The following is a 14328-nucleotide window of genomic DNA, read 5'->3' as shown; positions in this document are numbered from 1 at the left end:
GCTCTGATTGAACTAGCTGATGCCCGCGACTTAGTCCACTTGGATTTAGGTTTTTAAAAATCCCTTGGGGACTCGTTGATTTTCCCGGGTAAAAAGCAGTCTATGTCACTCTTCCAGGTCTTACTTAACCCGTACTTCGTTGCGACGTGATTGAAGGACTAACCAACAAACAAACGCACTTTCGTATTTATAATATTGGTAGTGGTTATGTATAAACAATATATTAATAATAACTTCTTTATTTGTCCAAGCTACTTATACGGATTTTTATAAATATTGCGTAAAAAATTTTCGTGGTGCTACATATTATATCGTTATTAGAACACGTACATTATTATTTCTATTAATTGTTCTGTAAGTACTTTAAAAATATTTTTTCTACCATATCCAACATTAAAACAAGCAAATCATGGACACACTATAAATAATAGACTAAGCACGCGTGGTCGAAGCTAGCACCCGGGCGGCATTGTTGTGCAACTGGCAATTCGCATAGAATGATAGGGCAGGGCGACCTTTTGCCTGTGTTCGGAATTCGAAACTGCCACGCCGCGGCGCCGGGTCGGGGGAAGTGACGTCATCGCTTGCGCCGCGCGCTCCCAGCGTCAGTCTCTCGCGAGCGTTACACCCGTAACGTTGTACCACGTAGTACCTCTCGGCGATCACGATGTCCTATACAAATGAAGAATATTACGAAATGGTGCGAGTGTATTTGTGTAATAAAACCATTAGTGCTGCTCGCACAATGTACGAAAACGAGAGTGTACGACGTCTGCGCGCCCAAGGGTTTAAGAACCCTACAGTTCCTAGAGGAGCAACCATTTTAGCGGCCAACCAGAGGCTGCGTGATTACGGCCAGTTCTCGACCCCTAGCCATGCTTCAGGCAAGGGTGGAACCCGAATGAAGGTCAACGTCGAAGACAAGATAATTGAATTTTTTGAACAACATCCGACAGCCAGTACTCGCGACGCGGCTCGTCGCTTCGGCGTTAGCCAGAGAACAATATGGAACATGCTAAAGTTAGACACCAGACTCGATTCGGACCAAGACTCGGACTCAGAGCTGGTATAAACACATATTCTCATTTTTAGGGTTCCGTAGCTCCAGGGTAAAAAGGAAACCTTATAGGATCATTTCGTTGTCTCCCCGTCAAGAGTCAAGGTAATCAAAACCGATAGGGTACTTTCCATTGACCTAGAATTTTTGGTTGCAACTTACATCGCATAAAACGGCCAAGTGCGAGACGCACACCGTATCTATACTAATATACTAATAAATAAAATTGAAGTGTCTGTCTGTAATTTAGAAATAACTACCATAAATTGAGCTCATATGATTCTCCTTCATATAACTCCAAAATAAGAGTACAGTATCGTTACTCGCCTGTGTTATGATAAATACTAATGAAATGTAAACATATAATAATAAAATAAAAAATGTCCAAATGAATGGCGCGAAATAATTTGCAGCTAAATTTGGATCGTATGCACACGTCTGTCTCGCCCGAGTGACCATCTCATCTACAGTACGACAAGGCTCTCTTGGCACTTGAATGACATAGGCAGGAGGGCGCTGTTGGAGAACAAAGGCTTTGAATGTTCAGACAAGAACAAAGGGGACACGGACACGGCAACGTTAGTTCCGATTTTCGCCACGCGCCAAGATAGCCTTGTCGCACTGTACACAATATATCGTGCAATATTTTAGCTGTGAGGCAATGATTCTAATTTTGAACAATTAATGTCAAAAATCCGGTCATCTTGTTTTGGCCAAATATTAAGTTTTAATCGTGAAAAAGTACTTTTATGTATTAGGCAGCTTTTGCAATGATGATATAAGTCACGCAAATCGCTAATTGTACGATTACACCTAACGAGTACAGTGGCGAGTCAATGTTCTCGGCCGAGTACTCGGTTGGTATAAACACCTACGAGTGCTCGGCGCAATTTCGAAATACGTATAAACGGCTACCACAGCACTGTCTCGGCCGAGTGACATTTTACTGTCTCGCTTCACTACTCGGTAGGTGTAATCAGCCCATTATGCGCGTGGATGCCATTTTAGTGACGTCAGTACTAGACTGAAGTTTCAAGCTGATGGTATATTTTTACTTAAATATACTTCGTGTTACGTCATTTCGATGTTAATGAGACATGGTTCCAGCGCAATAGCAATTTGCGGGACTTATAAACTTGCGGACTGGAAAATTGAAGATTCAATGCAAACAATTTAAATTCAGGATCATAGGATAGGAAGAAAATAAAAATAGAATAAAATAGCGAATTACCGTCATATTTATTTTTCAAACTCCCGTCAATATAATATTAGCTTGGAAAATTTACCACTATTATTGAAGTTATTTTACCCCTGTCATCATCTCCACAGTCATTTCCGGATGGAGCAATACCCGTATATTTATTTTTCAAACTCCCGTCATTATATTAGCTTGGAAAATTTACCACTATTATTGAAGTAACTTTACCCCTGTCGTCATCTCCACTGTCATTTCCGGATGGGTCAAGGTAACTTGAGTTTGAGACTTCTGATTTTACTTCCTTTTGATCTAGCTCGCTTGATTGTAGTCGCTTTCTCTTACTTTCGGACTCCTGTGATTGGGAACGTAGGTTCCTTTTCCTTTGCCTACCTGATAAAAGAGCTACTGAAGTATGACTTTCTTTTTTAAAACTGATTCTACGGCTCCGGGTTCTAGCCCTTTTGAGTATGTTTTGTCTTTCAATTTCTGATGTCTGTGTCGACGCATCGCAAGTTTTCGGAAGTTTTTCACTTTTCGATTGACTCTGTCGTGGTTCTGTGCCCAAGTACAGTGTTGGTATTGCAGTCGGAATCAAATTTCGTATCATCTTAAACGTTGAATTTTCAAAATGTCGTGAGCATACTCTGTAGTTACCGTATTTCAAGTCCGGTGTGTTTAATAAATCCGGTCTTCCAATAACTTTTAACCATTCAAGGCGCCTGAAAGACAACAAAAATATAAGAAAACTGGCGTTTTACCGTTTTACTGGAGTAAATCAATATTCAGTACCTACCTACTCATATTATCAGTAGGTACCTACCTTGTGATGTTGTCGTTGGAGGTTCCGTAGAGTGGATAGATGTGTAAATCAAACACGTGTGAGCTGTTCTATGTCCCGTTTATTACTGCTACTCAATACTAATACATAACCCCACTACATCACCGGGGTGGTTTTGAAAAAAAAAAATGTTGTAATACAATTTTTTTTTTTTTTTTTTTTTTTTTGATAATATAAAAATTATTTAATATAAACTTGTTTGATTTCCTTATTACCTGACACATAGAAATAAGCTGTTCGAAACATTCACAATCTTATAGGTAAGTTACAATTTAAAATATAATGTACTTAGTAGGTACAATACGATGGTACATACATGTCATCGTAATGAAATATAAAACCATTAGGCACTTATGATACAATGTTAGGTAGTTACCTACCAGACTACAATAATAATATACTAATAATAACAAGCGTAGGTACCTCGCGTATTCATAAGTAAAGAAACATGAGCTAAACACTAATACTAGGTGACATATGGTTTTGTCCTATTTTTATGGACAGTCTCGACATTTTTACCGTTTTGCACTGTAACATTAGGTCCATCTTCACTTAACACTGTATAGGGTCCATCGTATAGCTTATCCAGTTTTTTACCTGTTTCATTTTTGATCAAGATTAAATCATCTTTCTGATACTGAATGGGATTACACTTTTTGTCCCATACATGTTTCCTTTTTAATTTGCTTAAAACTAAATTTTTATGCGCTTCCTTAGATGCTAACTGTAGCCTATACTTAAGCTCAAGTGCATAATTATCTTGGCTGTATAGTGGCTCTACTACATTACTTCTTAAATTACTAGGTAAACTACAACTATTGCCAAATACGAGTTCGTACGGTGTATACTTAGTCTGTGTATGGACAGTAGTATTGAATGAGAAACACCAGAACTGAAGCCACTGACTCCAAGTTTCTGGATGTCCGTCACATAATGTTCGCAAATATGCAGCGAGATGCTTATGAGTGTTTTCTAAGGAGCCTATCGACTCATGGTGATAAGCTGTAGAATTTATTTTTTTCAATTTGAAGTAGCTTACATACCTCTTTCATCGTTTCTGACTGAAATTCGCCGCCTTTGTCACTCGCGACAATTTTGGGTAGCCCGTAACGTAACACGAAGTTATTAACAAAGGCTCTTGCCACACTTACTGTATCTTTACGCTGCAAAGGGTACGCCTCGACGTATTTACTTAGCTCGCATTGTAAACTTAAAATATAAACATTACCATCTATATCTTTATCTAAAGGACCTATGATATCTAAATATACTTTTTCGAAAGCTTTCGACGCTGTCGTCGTCACGACCATCGGCTCTACTATATTTCTAGAATACTTATTAGTTTGGCATTTGCCGCACTTACTTACGTATCTCCGTACATCGGATTCTAGCCCTGGCCAGAAGTACTTACCTTTGATGTTGCTGATCATGCGTTGTACACCCGCATGGCCACTCGTAGGTAGTAAGTGATAATCATGTAGTATGCATATCTTTTCTTCCTCATTATGGACTCGTTTTACTCCTTTTAATATATTTATCTGCGGTCCGGACCATTTTTCTCTACTTTTTATCTCATTTATTAACTGTTTTATGAACTCTACATTTCTGTCATCTCTAATTATACATAAATTTTTAATATTCAATTCACTACAAAATACGCTCAATAAATTCGCAAATTCGACTCGCGTAAAATGCGACATATAATTGAGGTTTATGTAGATAGACTGAGTTGACTCCTCATATGCTAAACATTCTCTTTCATATGATAATTTCCTCTTACTCAATTTACTTCCTAACATAAATTTCAATTCTACGTAATCACTCGGTTTCCTTAGTATCTCTGCGACTCTTGGTTGGCCAGACCTTGATTCGACAGGTATACAAGGATCCCTCATGTCTACCTTCCTATTCAACTCCTCTTTATCTAATCTAGCTTTCTGAGCTCTTGTCATTACTAAGCTAACTTTACTATTCAATGATTTTAATTCTTCCGAACTTATGGTCACCCTACTCAGAGCGTCTGCGACGTTATCACTGCCTTTTACATACTCAATTTTAAAGTCGTACTCCTCTAACTGCAATCTGAATTTTAAAAGTCTTGTTGACGGATCTTTCATGCCAAATAAATAAATTAGAGGTTTATGGTCGGTTTTAATGATAAATTGCTTACCGTATAGGTATGGTCTAAAATGTTTTATACTCCAAACTATCGCCAAAAGCTCTTTTTGAATTATTGGATAGTTTAATTCCGCTTTATTTAGAGGTCTACTAGCGTAGGCTACGGGTTTTAAATCTTTATTACACAAAACTGAACCGATAGCTATGCCTGACGCGTCAGTTTGAAGAACGAAAGTGTTATTATCAGAAAAATCTGGGTATTGCAAAATGGGGGGTGTAATTAATTTATTTTTCAATATTTCGAAACTATTTTGACATTCTTGTGACCATGAAAATATTGCATTTTTCCGGCATAATTTATTTAATGGTAAGGTGATTTCAGAAAAATGTGGAATGAATTTTCTATAATAATTGCAAAACGCTACAAATCGTCTAACCTCGTCTGAATTTGTAGGTATCGGGTAGTGTTGTAGCACTCTTACTTTTTCTGGATCGGGTAGAACACCCTCAGCTGACACCACGTGACCTAAATATAGTAACTGTGTTTTCATAAATTCGCACTTAAGTGGGTTAAGCTTAAGGTTCATTTTTCTGAGCCGTTCAAATATACTTATTAAATTTTTATTGTGAGTTTCCCTGTTTCTCCCAAATACTATTAGATCATCGCAGTAAATAAAACACTTTTCGAAGGTTAATCCTGACATTGCTATTGACATAACTCTAGAGAATGCATTAGGACTAATTTTTAAACCCATGGCTAGACGCTTCATTCTGTATTGCCCAGTACTCGTGGCAAAACTGGTAATATCCCTACTCTCGGGGTTTAAACTGACCTGATAAAATCCTTGATACAAATCCAAATGAGTGAAATAAATACACCCTGAAAGTGAATCTAAGATGTCCATTATATTTGGTAAAGGAAACTTATCGTCCTGAATTGACTCATTAACCTTCCTATAATCTATCACTAAACGCCATTTTTTCCCGTTTTCTGACTTTTTAGGCACCAGTAATATTGGGCTATTCCATTCGCTATTAGATGGTTCTATTATGTCGTCATCGAGCATACGTTGTACTTGTTTATTAATTTCTTGCTTCGATGCCTGTGGCAAGCGATAAGGTTTTGTATACACGGGTTTGGTGTCGGGTTTCACCATAATCGACTGTTCTACAACGTTCGATACACCTAGCTTGTCACCTTCTAAGAAAAATATGTCTGAGTATTTAGAGCATATTATTTGAAGCGATTTTTTCGCGGTGGGGTCTAAATGGTCCAATTTCAATTCTGCTAATAATTTTTTAACACGGCTAACATGTTTTTGAGATTCGCTAAATGAACATAGGTTATAGTTTTCTAAATAGTCAATGTTTCCCGATTGAATAATACTCGATTTAAGTATTTTTATAGGCTTTTCATCCGTATTCATTATTTTTACTGGTATTTTACCTCTATTCGGCTTTACGATACAACCTGCCAGAAATACGTTTTCATGTAATTGTTTCGGATGTATAACACAATCTTTATATAAGCTTTTACTAACACTCAAATAATGAATTGACTCGCTACGTGATGGAATAGTTAAGTATTCGTCCGACTCTACGGTTTTGCTAGTAGACTTACATATTCTTAAGGTACATGTTTCATAATAATTAAATTGTAACGTAAGTTTGTTCGTAGGCAAGTCTATGTTTGCATTATAAGTTCTGAGAAAGTCTAGCCCGATAATTCCATCCGCTCCGCATGGAACGTTATCGAATAGGTATAACTTGTGGCGAAATATGAAACCGTTTGCTGACTGTAGTGGAACATACGCTAAGCATGTCGACTGTATTTTTCCACCTATACCTTTTATAACTGTAGTACTTTGATACTTTTTTACTTGATTTTGAATAATCTGACTATTTATGATAGATAAAGATGCCCCTGTGTCCAATAAAAATTTGCATTTCCGATTACCGATAAACAAATATATGAAATCTAACCCTTCACATACTAAAGCATAATTAGGCTCGAAAAAACTCTGCTAAATTTATATCTTGCTCCTCCTTTTGCTCAGACGCTGTGACGTAAGCATTTCCCTGACGGTGATTATTATTTGAGTTGCCTCTATAAAACCTGGTGTTATTTCTTGGGTATCTGGACTGGTTGTAGTACCTCGTAGGTGTGGTCCTAGCACGATAATTATAGTTATAATAACCTCTCCTTACCTGTGGTGTGGGCTGATATGCGCCTCGGTGAGGGCCACTCGTACGGTGGAAGTTTCGACGTCCCCGACTGTACCTGGGGTAACGAAATGACTGATTCCGGCCTTGCGAATATGAGTAGACCCCGTTGTTGGACGATGTCCCGGCGGTGGCCAGCTCCTCATCCTCCGCTGCGCGTACTGCGTCTTTCAACTCGCTGTAATTCCTGGCTGATATTATGGTGCTCAGCCTTCGGTTACGAAGGCCATCCGCAAACCTCTTTATTGCTAGTTTCTCGTTTATAGGTCTCAATATATCACGTGCCTTCTGATTTTCTTCGGCTTGTGATATGGTGAGGCCTATAAAGAGCTCCTCCAGCTTTTCACCATAAGCGCTAATAGACATATTGTTCTGTGTTAAATTGTTTATTTGGGACAGCAATGAATTGGCAGACTTTTTTGTAAGCAAATATTTTTTCATGTCTGATAGCAAATTGTCAATAGTGGAATATTCGGAATTAAGTTTTAATTTCGCGGTTTTTGATAGTCTAGTTTTTAATATAAAAGAAATTAGCAACCCCTTGCTGTCCTGACCTTTTAGATAACTGCTATACATTTCGATGCTGTCTATTATCTGTTCTATATTCTCTTGTTTACCATCCATTACCGGGATTAAAGTACTCGCCGTTTTTAGGTCGAAGTTATCCATTTTTTCGAATGATGACTGTTCTATATTCTCTTGCTTACCAGTCATTTTTTCGACTGATGACTTATCATAGCTTAATATTTTAAGAAAAGTTTCCTCAATGTTTTCACACAGTTTTTGTATGACTAATGATGAATATTCTAAATCCTTTTCATTTAATTGCGTGATAAATGTTTTATAATTTTCGTATATTTCTAACGCTTTTCTTACCTTGCTTAATCCTATTTCCTCTAGCCTCCTATCTGGTCCTAATTTCCTAATGCTTACTCTTAAGTACTCTAATTCACTATTTATATTACTTAAATGTTTTTCCATTAAGTCTATACACTGTCCATTTTCTCAATAGTTTTACAATAAATCTATACTGTTCATTTTCTCACCGCACTTCCCGCACTTTACGCACTTTCCGCACTTTACGCGCACATCACTTTAATTGTCACACATTATACTCGACTCTCCTCTCGATCTCCTCTCGTAGACATCCGCTCCTGCAGCCTCCTTATAAAGTCCGCTCTCACTCCTTCATTAATCCAGTTCCTGTGGCATTGTCTGTATTTAGCAACTCCTATAAAAATAGCTGCTGCGCTGCATATCGCCAATATTGCTGCCATCATTATATTGTTTGTGTACATGGGGTGGTCCATGTTGGAGTCTCCATTTTGTGATATCACCTCTTTGTTCTCGCATACACACTTGGAGCACTTTGGTCCCATTTTTGTAATTATTTTAATGTTATTCCCGACACGTGTTGCTATCGCGGTGCGAGCGGCCGCTACTCCCCGTGCAAAAGTCCGCTCGCTGTCACGGTCGCCATGTGATGTTGTCGTTGGAGGTTCCGTAGAGTGGATAGATGTGTAAATCAAACACGTGTGAGCTGTTCTATGTCCCGTTTATTACTGCTACTCAATACTAATACATAACCCCACTACAACCTAACCTACCCATATCTAATGTATAAAAGGGTTATATTTAATTAATAATTCTTCAAAATAAATGGATGTTTACGATTCTTACTGAAGAGTCGTAATAAAACATATAATCGTAAAAATAACACATTTCTTTAAAAAAGATTTAAGTTTTGGCACGACGCCACAAAAGAGGGCCCGTTCACGGGCGATCTCCTTTTTCTCTCCGTAAAAACCATCCTCGTAGGTACCTACCTACTTACTTCAAGAAATATTATATAAAAAGAATTAGCGAAATCGGTTCAGCTGTTCTCGAGATTTGTGATCAGCAACACATTCAGCTATTCATTTTATACCTATAAGTATAGAGATTAGGTAGGTATTTACTAGTTTTACTCTGCTTGTGAGCTCGAATTGAAATAGAGAAGCGGGAACTGGTTCATTGCCTCATTCACATACACAACTGAACCTCATAATGATACCATGACTTGATAGCTAATGTCCAAAAACTGTTGTTTAATCAAAAAATCGAGTATACAGTGCGACAAGGCTATCTTGGCGCGTGGCAAAAATCGGAACTAACGTTGCCACCAAGTGTCCCCTTTGTTCTTGTTTGAATATTCTAATTATAAATACTATTCTAATTCTAATTATAATATAAGTACTAAAAAAAGGTATTTTTCATCTCTCTCCATAGGTATAAATTAGCAATTAAGGATGTATTATCAAATTCTGCCTAGTTATAGTTTAAAGGTACTTTAGTCGATTTTAGTTTGTTCCGTGTTCCATAAGTTACCTACCTATTTAGTGATTTTATACTCAGTGCCTAGTTTTTCATATGCGTACTATGCCCGTGTGTTGTGGACATAGGTCTAGTGCTGACGTCACTAAAATGGCGACCACGCACATTTGCAATTTGCGAGACATATCTATATTGTCACAGAATAATATATAGGTACCTACTAACGTACAGAAGTTTCACTCTATTGTTAAATAACTACTTGTGTCGATTTAATAGCCTACATAATTATTATTAAACTAGCTGATGCCCGCGACTTCGGCCGCGTGGAATTAGGTTTATTAAAAATCCCGTGGTAACTCTTTGATTTTCCGAGATAATATAAGTAGCCTCTGTCACTCGCCAGGTCTTTATCTATGCCCATGCAAAAAATCACGTCAATCCGTTGCACCGTTGCGACGTGATTGAAGGACAAACAAACACACTTTCGCATATAAATGCGACTAATAAGGGTACTGATTACTTACACCAGTACCTACTTAATTTACTAGGTAAGTAGGGACCTACTACCTAGATTAGGGCTGCTATAATTGCGGAAAGGACGACCGGGACATCCATCTACATGCATACCGAAACTGTAAATTCAAAAGTGTCAGTCTGCCTGTTTGTTACGTTTTCACGGTTAAAAGGCTAAACGGAGAAAAGAGAAAAGTAGAGAGAGAGAGAGAGAGAGAAATCCTCATCAATACCTACCTACTAATATTTAGAGTAAGGAGTTGCAGTCAGGAGCTTCATTCAAAGAATACTGGACGGCTCGTTCTAGTCTCGTTTTTCGTTAACATCAAGTTGACGGGTGGTGCGGTAATGGACAAACGCTCTAACTGCCAAACCGGGACAACTAACTTACTGACCGGGACACCAGGACACAACGCCTCAGACCGGGACTAGTCCCGGTTTACCGGGACGTATGGCAGCCCTAACCTAGATACATAGGTAATAAAAGATCAATTATGAAATAAACTCGCCTTTCTGTATCCTTCGGTAACGTAAAAAATGACAAATTTGGATCTTTAACTGTGCTCATCAAGCATCCATCCACGCTACAATTGTGGTAGCTTTTTGACTTTTTTGCCATTATCCATATAGTTAATATGATATTAACCAATTGATCACAGTAAACTAAACTAAAAACAGTTGTTAAAAATGTTAAAATCGCTTATACGTCGCTCGCCTAGAACGCGCTAGCCTCGACTGCCGAACATCCTTAGGATTGTGCGCGACTGTAGTTATTTATGTCTCTGACAAGTACCAAGAGTGAGACAGGCCTGTCGCTACCGGCTACGTAGACTATGTACCTCGATACCTAGTATGGGTACAGAATACAGATTTGTACATAAACTCCGTAGGTAGGTACCTAAGTACTTTTATAAGTACATTTTTACGTCTTGTTGTGGTTAACCATACTTATCTATTTATTACTTACATCAGTACTTAATTTAACTACCTAGATCTCTATATATAAAAATGAATTGCTGAACGTGTTGCTGATCGCATATCTCGAGAACAGCTGAACCGATTTCGCTAATTCTTTTTTCATAATATTCCTTGAAGTACGGGGATGGTTCTTACGGAGAGAAAAATGTAAACAATTGTACTTAAGTATTAAAAAAAAAAAGAAGAATCGACTGTTAGTTGGTTAGTATAATAAAATTTTAATTATGAAATAAACTCGCCTTCCGTTAGCCTGCGGTATCCTAAAGAATGATAAACTTGGATCTTTAACTGTGCTCATCAAGCATCCATCCACGCAACAATTGTGGTAGCTTTTTGACTTTTTTGCCATTATCCATATAGTTAATATGATATAACCAATTAATCACACTAACGAAGTCGGTTTTTATTTTTTTTGTAAAAAAATTTTATTTCACAATTTTTAGTGGCCCCATGAAATTATGCTATGACTGGTTAAAAATCTACTGTTTACTAAGCTATTACACTGATCGCGAGCAATTTACTCTTATCCGTTGAGGAGTTCCAGTATCTATCTTCGAAGATGTTCATCAGATCTTCACCAAATTGAAATGGGACCAACTTTGAAGTATACCCTTTCAAACAAAAAAAGAATTTTCAAAATCGGTCCAGGCGTTTTTGAGTAATCGTGGAACATACATTTCCGACGAATTGAGAACCTCCTCCTTTTTTTGAAGTCGGTTAAAAATGTTAAAATCTCTTATACGTCGCTCGCCTAGAACGCGCTAGCCTCGACTGCCGACCGTCCCTGGGATCGCGCGCGATTGTAGTTATTTATGTCTGACAAGTACCAAGAGCACATGCCAAGAGTGAGACAGGCCTGACCAAGGCAAGTGTGACCATAGAATTTTTTCGCTACGCTCTCAGAACATGGACTATTAGAAGTACCTAGCCCTATTGTGACACTTACTGTTAGAGCGAGATAGCTGATCTCATTTAAGCTCTTATTAGAACGTGACAAAATGAGTGTTTTGTCCTTATCACCGTGACCACTTTTTTTTGTTTGGCAAAATGTATTTGTACGTGAGATTTTGGCAAACAACGTGAAGTGAGGTTACGTTGACTCAAGTATTGTAAATAAATAATTGATTCGTTTTGTTATTTTTGAAGTTGGTGGGTTGCAGTATACTAGCCTTAGGGCTGCCATAATTACTGAAAGGACGAGCGGGACATCCATCCATATGCATACTGATACTGTAAATTCGAAAGTGTTAGTCTGTGTGTCTGCAATTGGAAACGGCCTCCTGGAAGAGATCCCACGTGATTTAAAAAAAAACTAAATCCATGTGGACGACGTTGCTAACCAATACAAGATAAAAGCGCGAGCGAAGCGAGCGTGAAATTTTTGACATTAAAAAAATTGTAAATTAAAGAATTAGTAGGTACTCTATTATCTTATTTTTCGTTAACGGCGCGTTGACGGCGGCGCGGCGGTGCAGTGGATAAACGTCCTAACGCCAAACCGGGACAATTAACTTACTGACCGGGACACCGGGACACAACGCTTCAGACCGGGACATGTCCCGGTGAACCGGGACGTATGGCAGCCCTATACTAGTTGCATATCTGGACATAATATGTCCAGATATGCAACTAGTAGCGTGTTTATCTGTGGCTACGCTCAAAAGTCTGACAAAGCGTGGGAGCGAGAGGTAGTTAGTTAATACATACTACTGCGAGCGAAAAAGAGATAGCAAACAAGATGGCGATATACCGGCTCGGCCTGTGCTCAACAAGCTCAGGGGCTGCAGTACACGTCGCGCGTCGTGTTTTCATTTAATTTAATGTTAATCATAATAATTTAATAATTTAAATAGTGTTTAAATGTAATTTTATAATACCAAGTGTTAAGTGTAAATATGGTTTACTGTACAGTGTGTGTGAACAATAATAGAAAGAATAAGAACACATCATTTTTTAGCTATCCCAAAGACTCTACTAGGTAAGTAGTACTAACTTGATTATTATTTATTATTTTTAATGTATAGGGTAGACAGTCGCGTGCTGGTCATAGAGGCATACATGCACTGCTTACCCCAGTTGTAATAGCTCAATGCATATTTTTCATTATGACCTGCCAGTAAACAGGTTCTCATCTTACTAATGCCTACCCTGGCTTCAAACCCTGTGCACGCTACTGAGGGTAGATAGATAGATGTTATTGTGATATTCTGTAACCGCATCCATGTTATTCGACTAAACTGAGACGCGCACGACGCACGCGGTTCGCCGGCCAGCCGTAGCGTCGGCAAACTCGCGTCGAAGCTCGCTTAAGCTACCTATTTAGTTTGTGTTTTCTGTGCACGTGGATTATAATAAAATCAAACTTTCTCGGTTAGGTACGGTTCGTGCGCAACTTATCTTGCCCAGCACTGGTCAAAATTTAATTGTAGAAAATAATTATTTTTTATGACTTTGTGATGTATTTTGATGAATATAAATTATATGTTATTATAAATATAAAAAAACGATATTTAGAGCTCCCTGGGATCACGAAAAAGGAAACTGTTACCAAAATTTAAAAAAGTCGACGCCATTTTTGATATTCTTTGTATATTGTGCCGATTTTGTTCAAAATCGATATCTGAGGCTCCCTGGGATCACAAAACAGTAAACACCTTTTTTTCTACTACTTAAAGCCAAATGATTGGTGTTTGATTTTAAATTTGTAGGTTGAATTGATGATTGAATTGTTATGTTTATCATTGATTAATAATGTTTATAAATTAAAATACGTAGGCTCATGTTCTTTTTATTATTTCAGACGACATGAGTGGTTAAAAGCTGTTGGACGAGAAGATCTTCTTACAAAACTTGTTGATGATAAAAAAAGGCTACAATATAGAATCTGCGAGGAGCACTTTAACAAATCCTGTATTAAGTATTCTAAAAATGGAACTGTGAAATATTTGTTTGATAATGCTTTTCCAACACTCAACTTGCCAACAAATGACGGTGCATGTTCCAGTTCTAGTTCCAGTCCATGCGATAAGGTTTTTTTTATTTTTTTTTATAAAGAATATTAGCCATGGTTAATGACTAATATTCCCCTTT

The 14328-nt window shown here is 37.8% G+C and overlaps 1 protein-coding gene and 1 long non-coding RNA gene across 14 annotated transcripts in view; one reads left to right on the top strand and one right to left on the bottom strand.

Moving 5' to 3' along the window:
- Positions 1–14328, top strand: part of LOC117995177 (uncharacterized) — a 51423-nt gene that overhangs the window by 16968 nt on the left and 20127 nt on the right. The window contains exons 1-2 of one of the 12 annotated variants that reach the window (XM_069508493.1): positions 10810–13216; positions 14039–14267. The exons of 9 other annotated variants lie outside the window; for them this stretch is intronic. In XM_069508493.1, coding sequence (XP_069364594.1) covers positions 13134–13216; positions 14039–14267 — 312 coding nt within the window. In that variant the 5' untranslated portion in view covers positions 10810–13133. Of the gene's footprint in view, positions 1–665; positions 1067–10809; positions 13217–13259; positions 14268–14328 lie in introns of those variants that run through there. 2 more of the 12 variants (XM_069508497.1, XM_069508494.1) reach the window with 2 other exon arrangements.
- LOC138404474 (uncharacterized) lies at positions 547–10990 on the bottom strand. Of its 2 annotated transcripts, none has more exons than XR_011238399.1 (3): positions 10770–10990; positions 2289–2974; positions 547–672 (listed from the first exon to the last, which is right to left on the bottom strand). It is a non-coding gene; the product is annotated as an uncharacterized lncRNA (long non-coding RNA). The 2 variants fall into 2 exon arrangements; XR_011238400.1 differs by lacking the exon at positions 10770–10990 and adding an exon at positions 9033–9061 and having other exon boundaries at positions 2289–3075.

This window comes from Maniola hyperantus, chromosome 28, assembly GCF_902806685.2.
Source record: "Maniola hyperantus chromosome 28, iAphHyp1.2, whole genome shotgun sequence".
Classification (NCBI taxonomy): Eukaryota; Metazoa; Arthropoda; class Insecta; order Lepidoptera; family Nymphalidae; genus Maniola; species Maniola hyperantus.
This window is presented reverse-complemented; position numbering and strand designations above follow the sequence as displayed.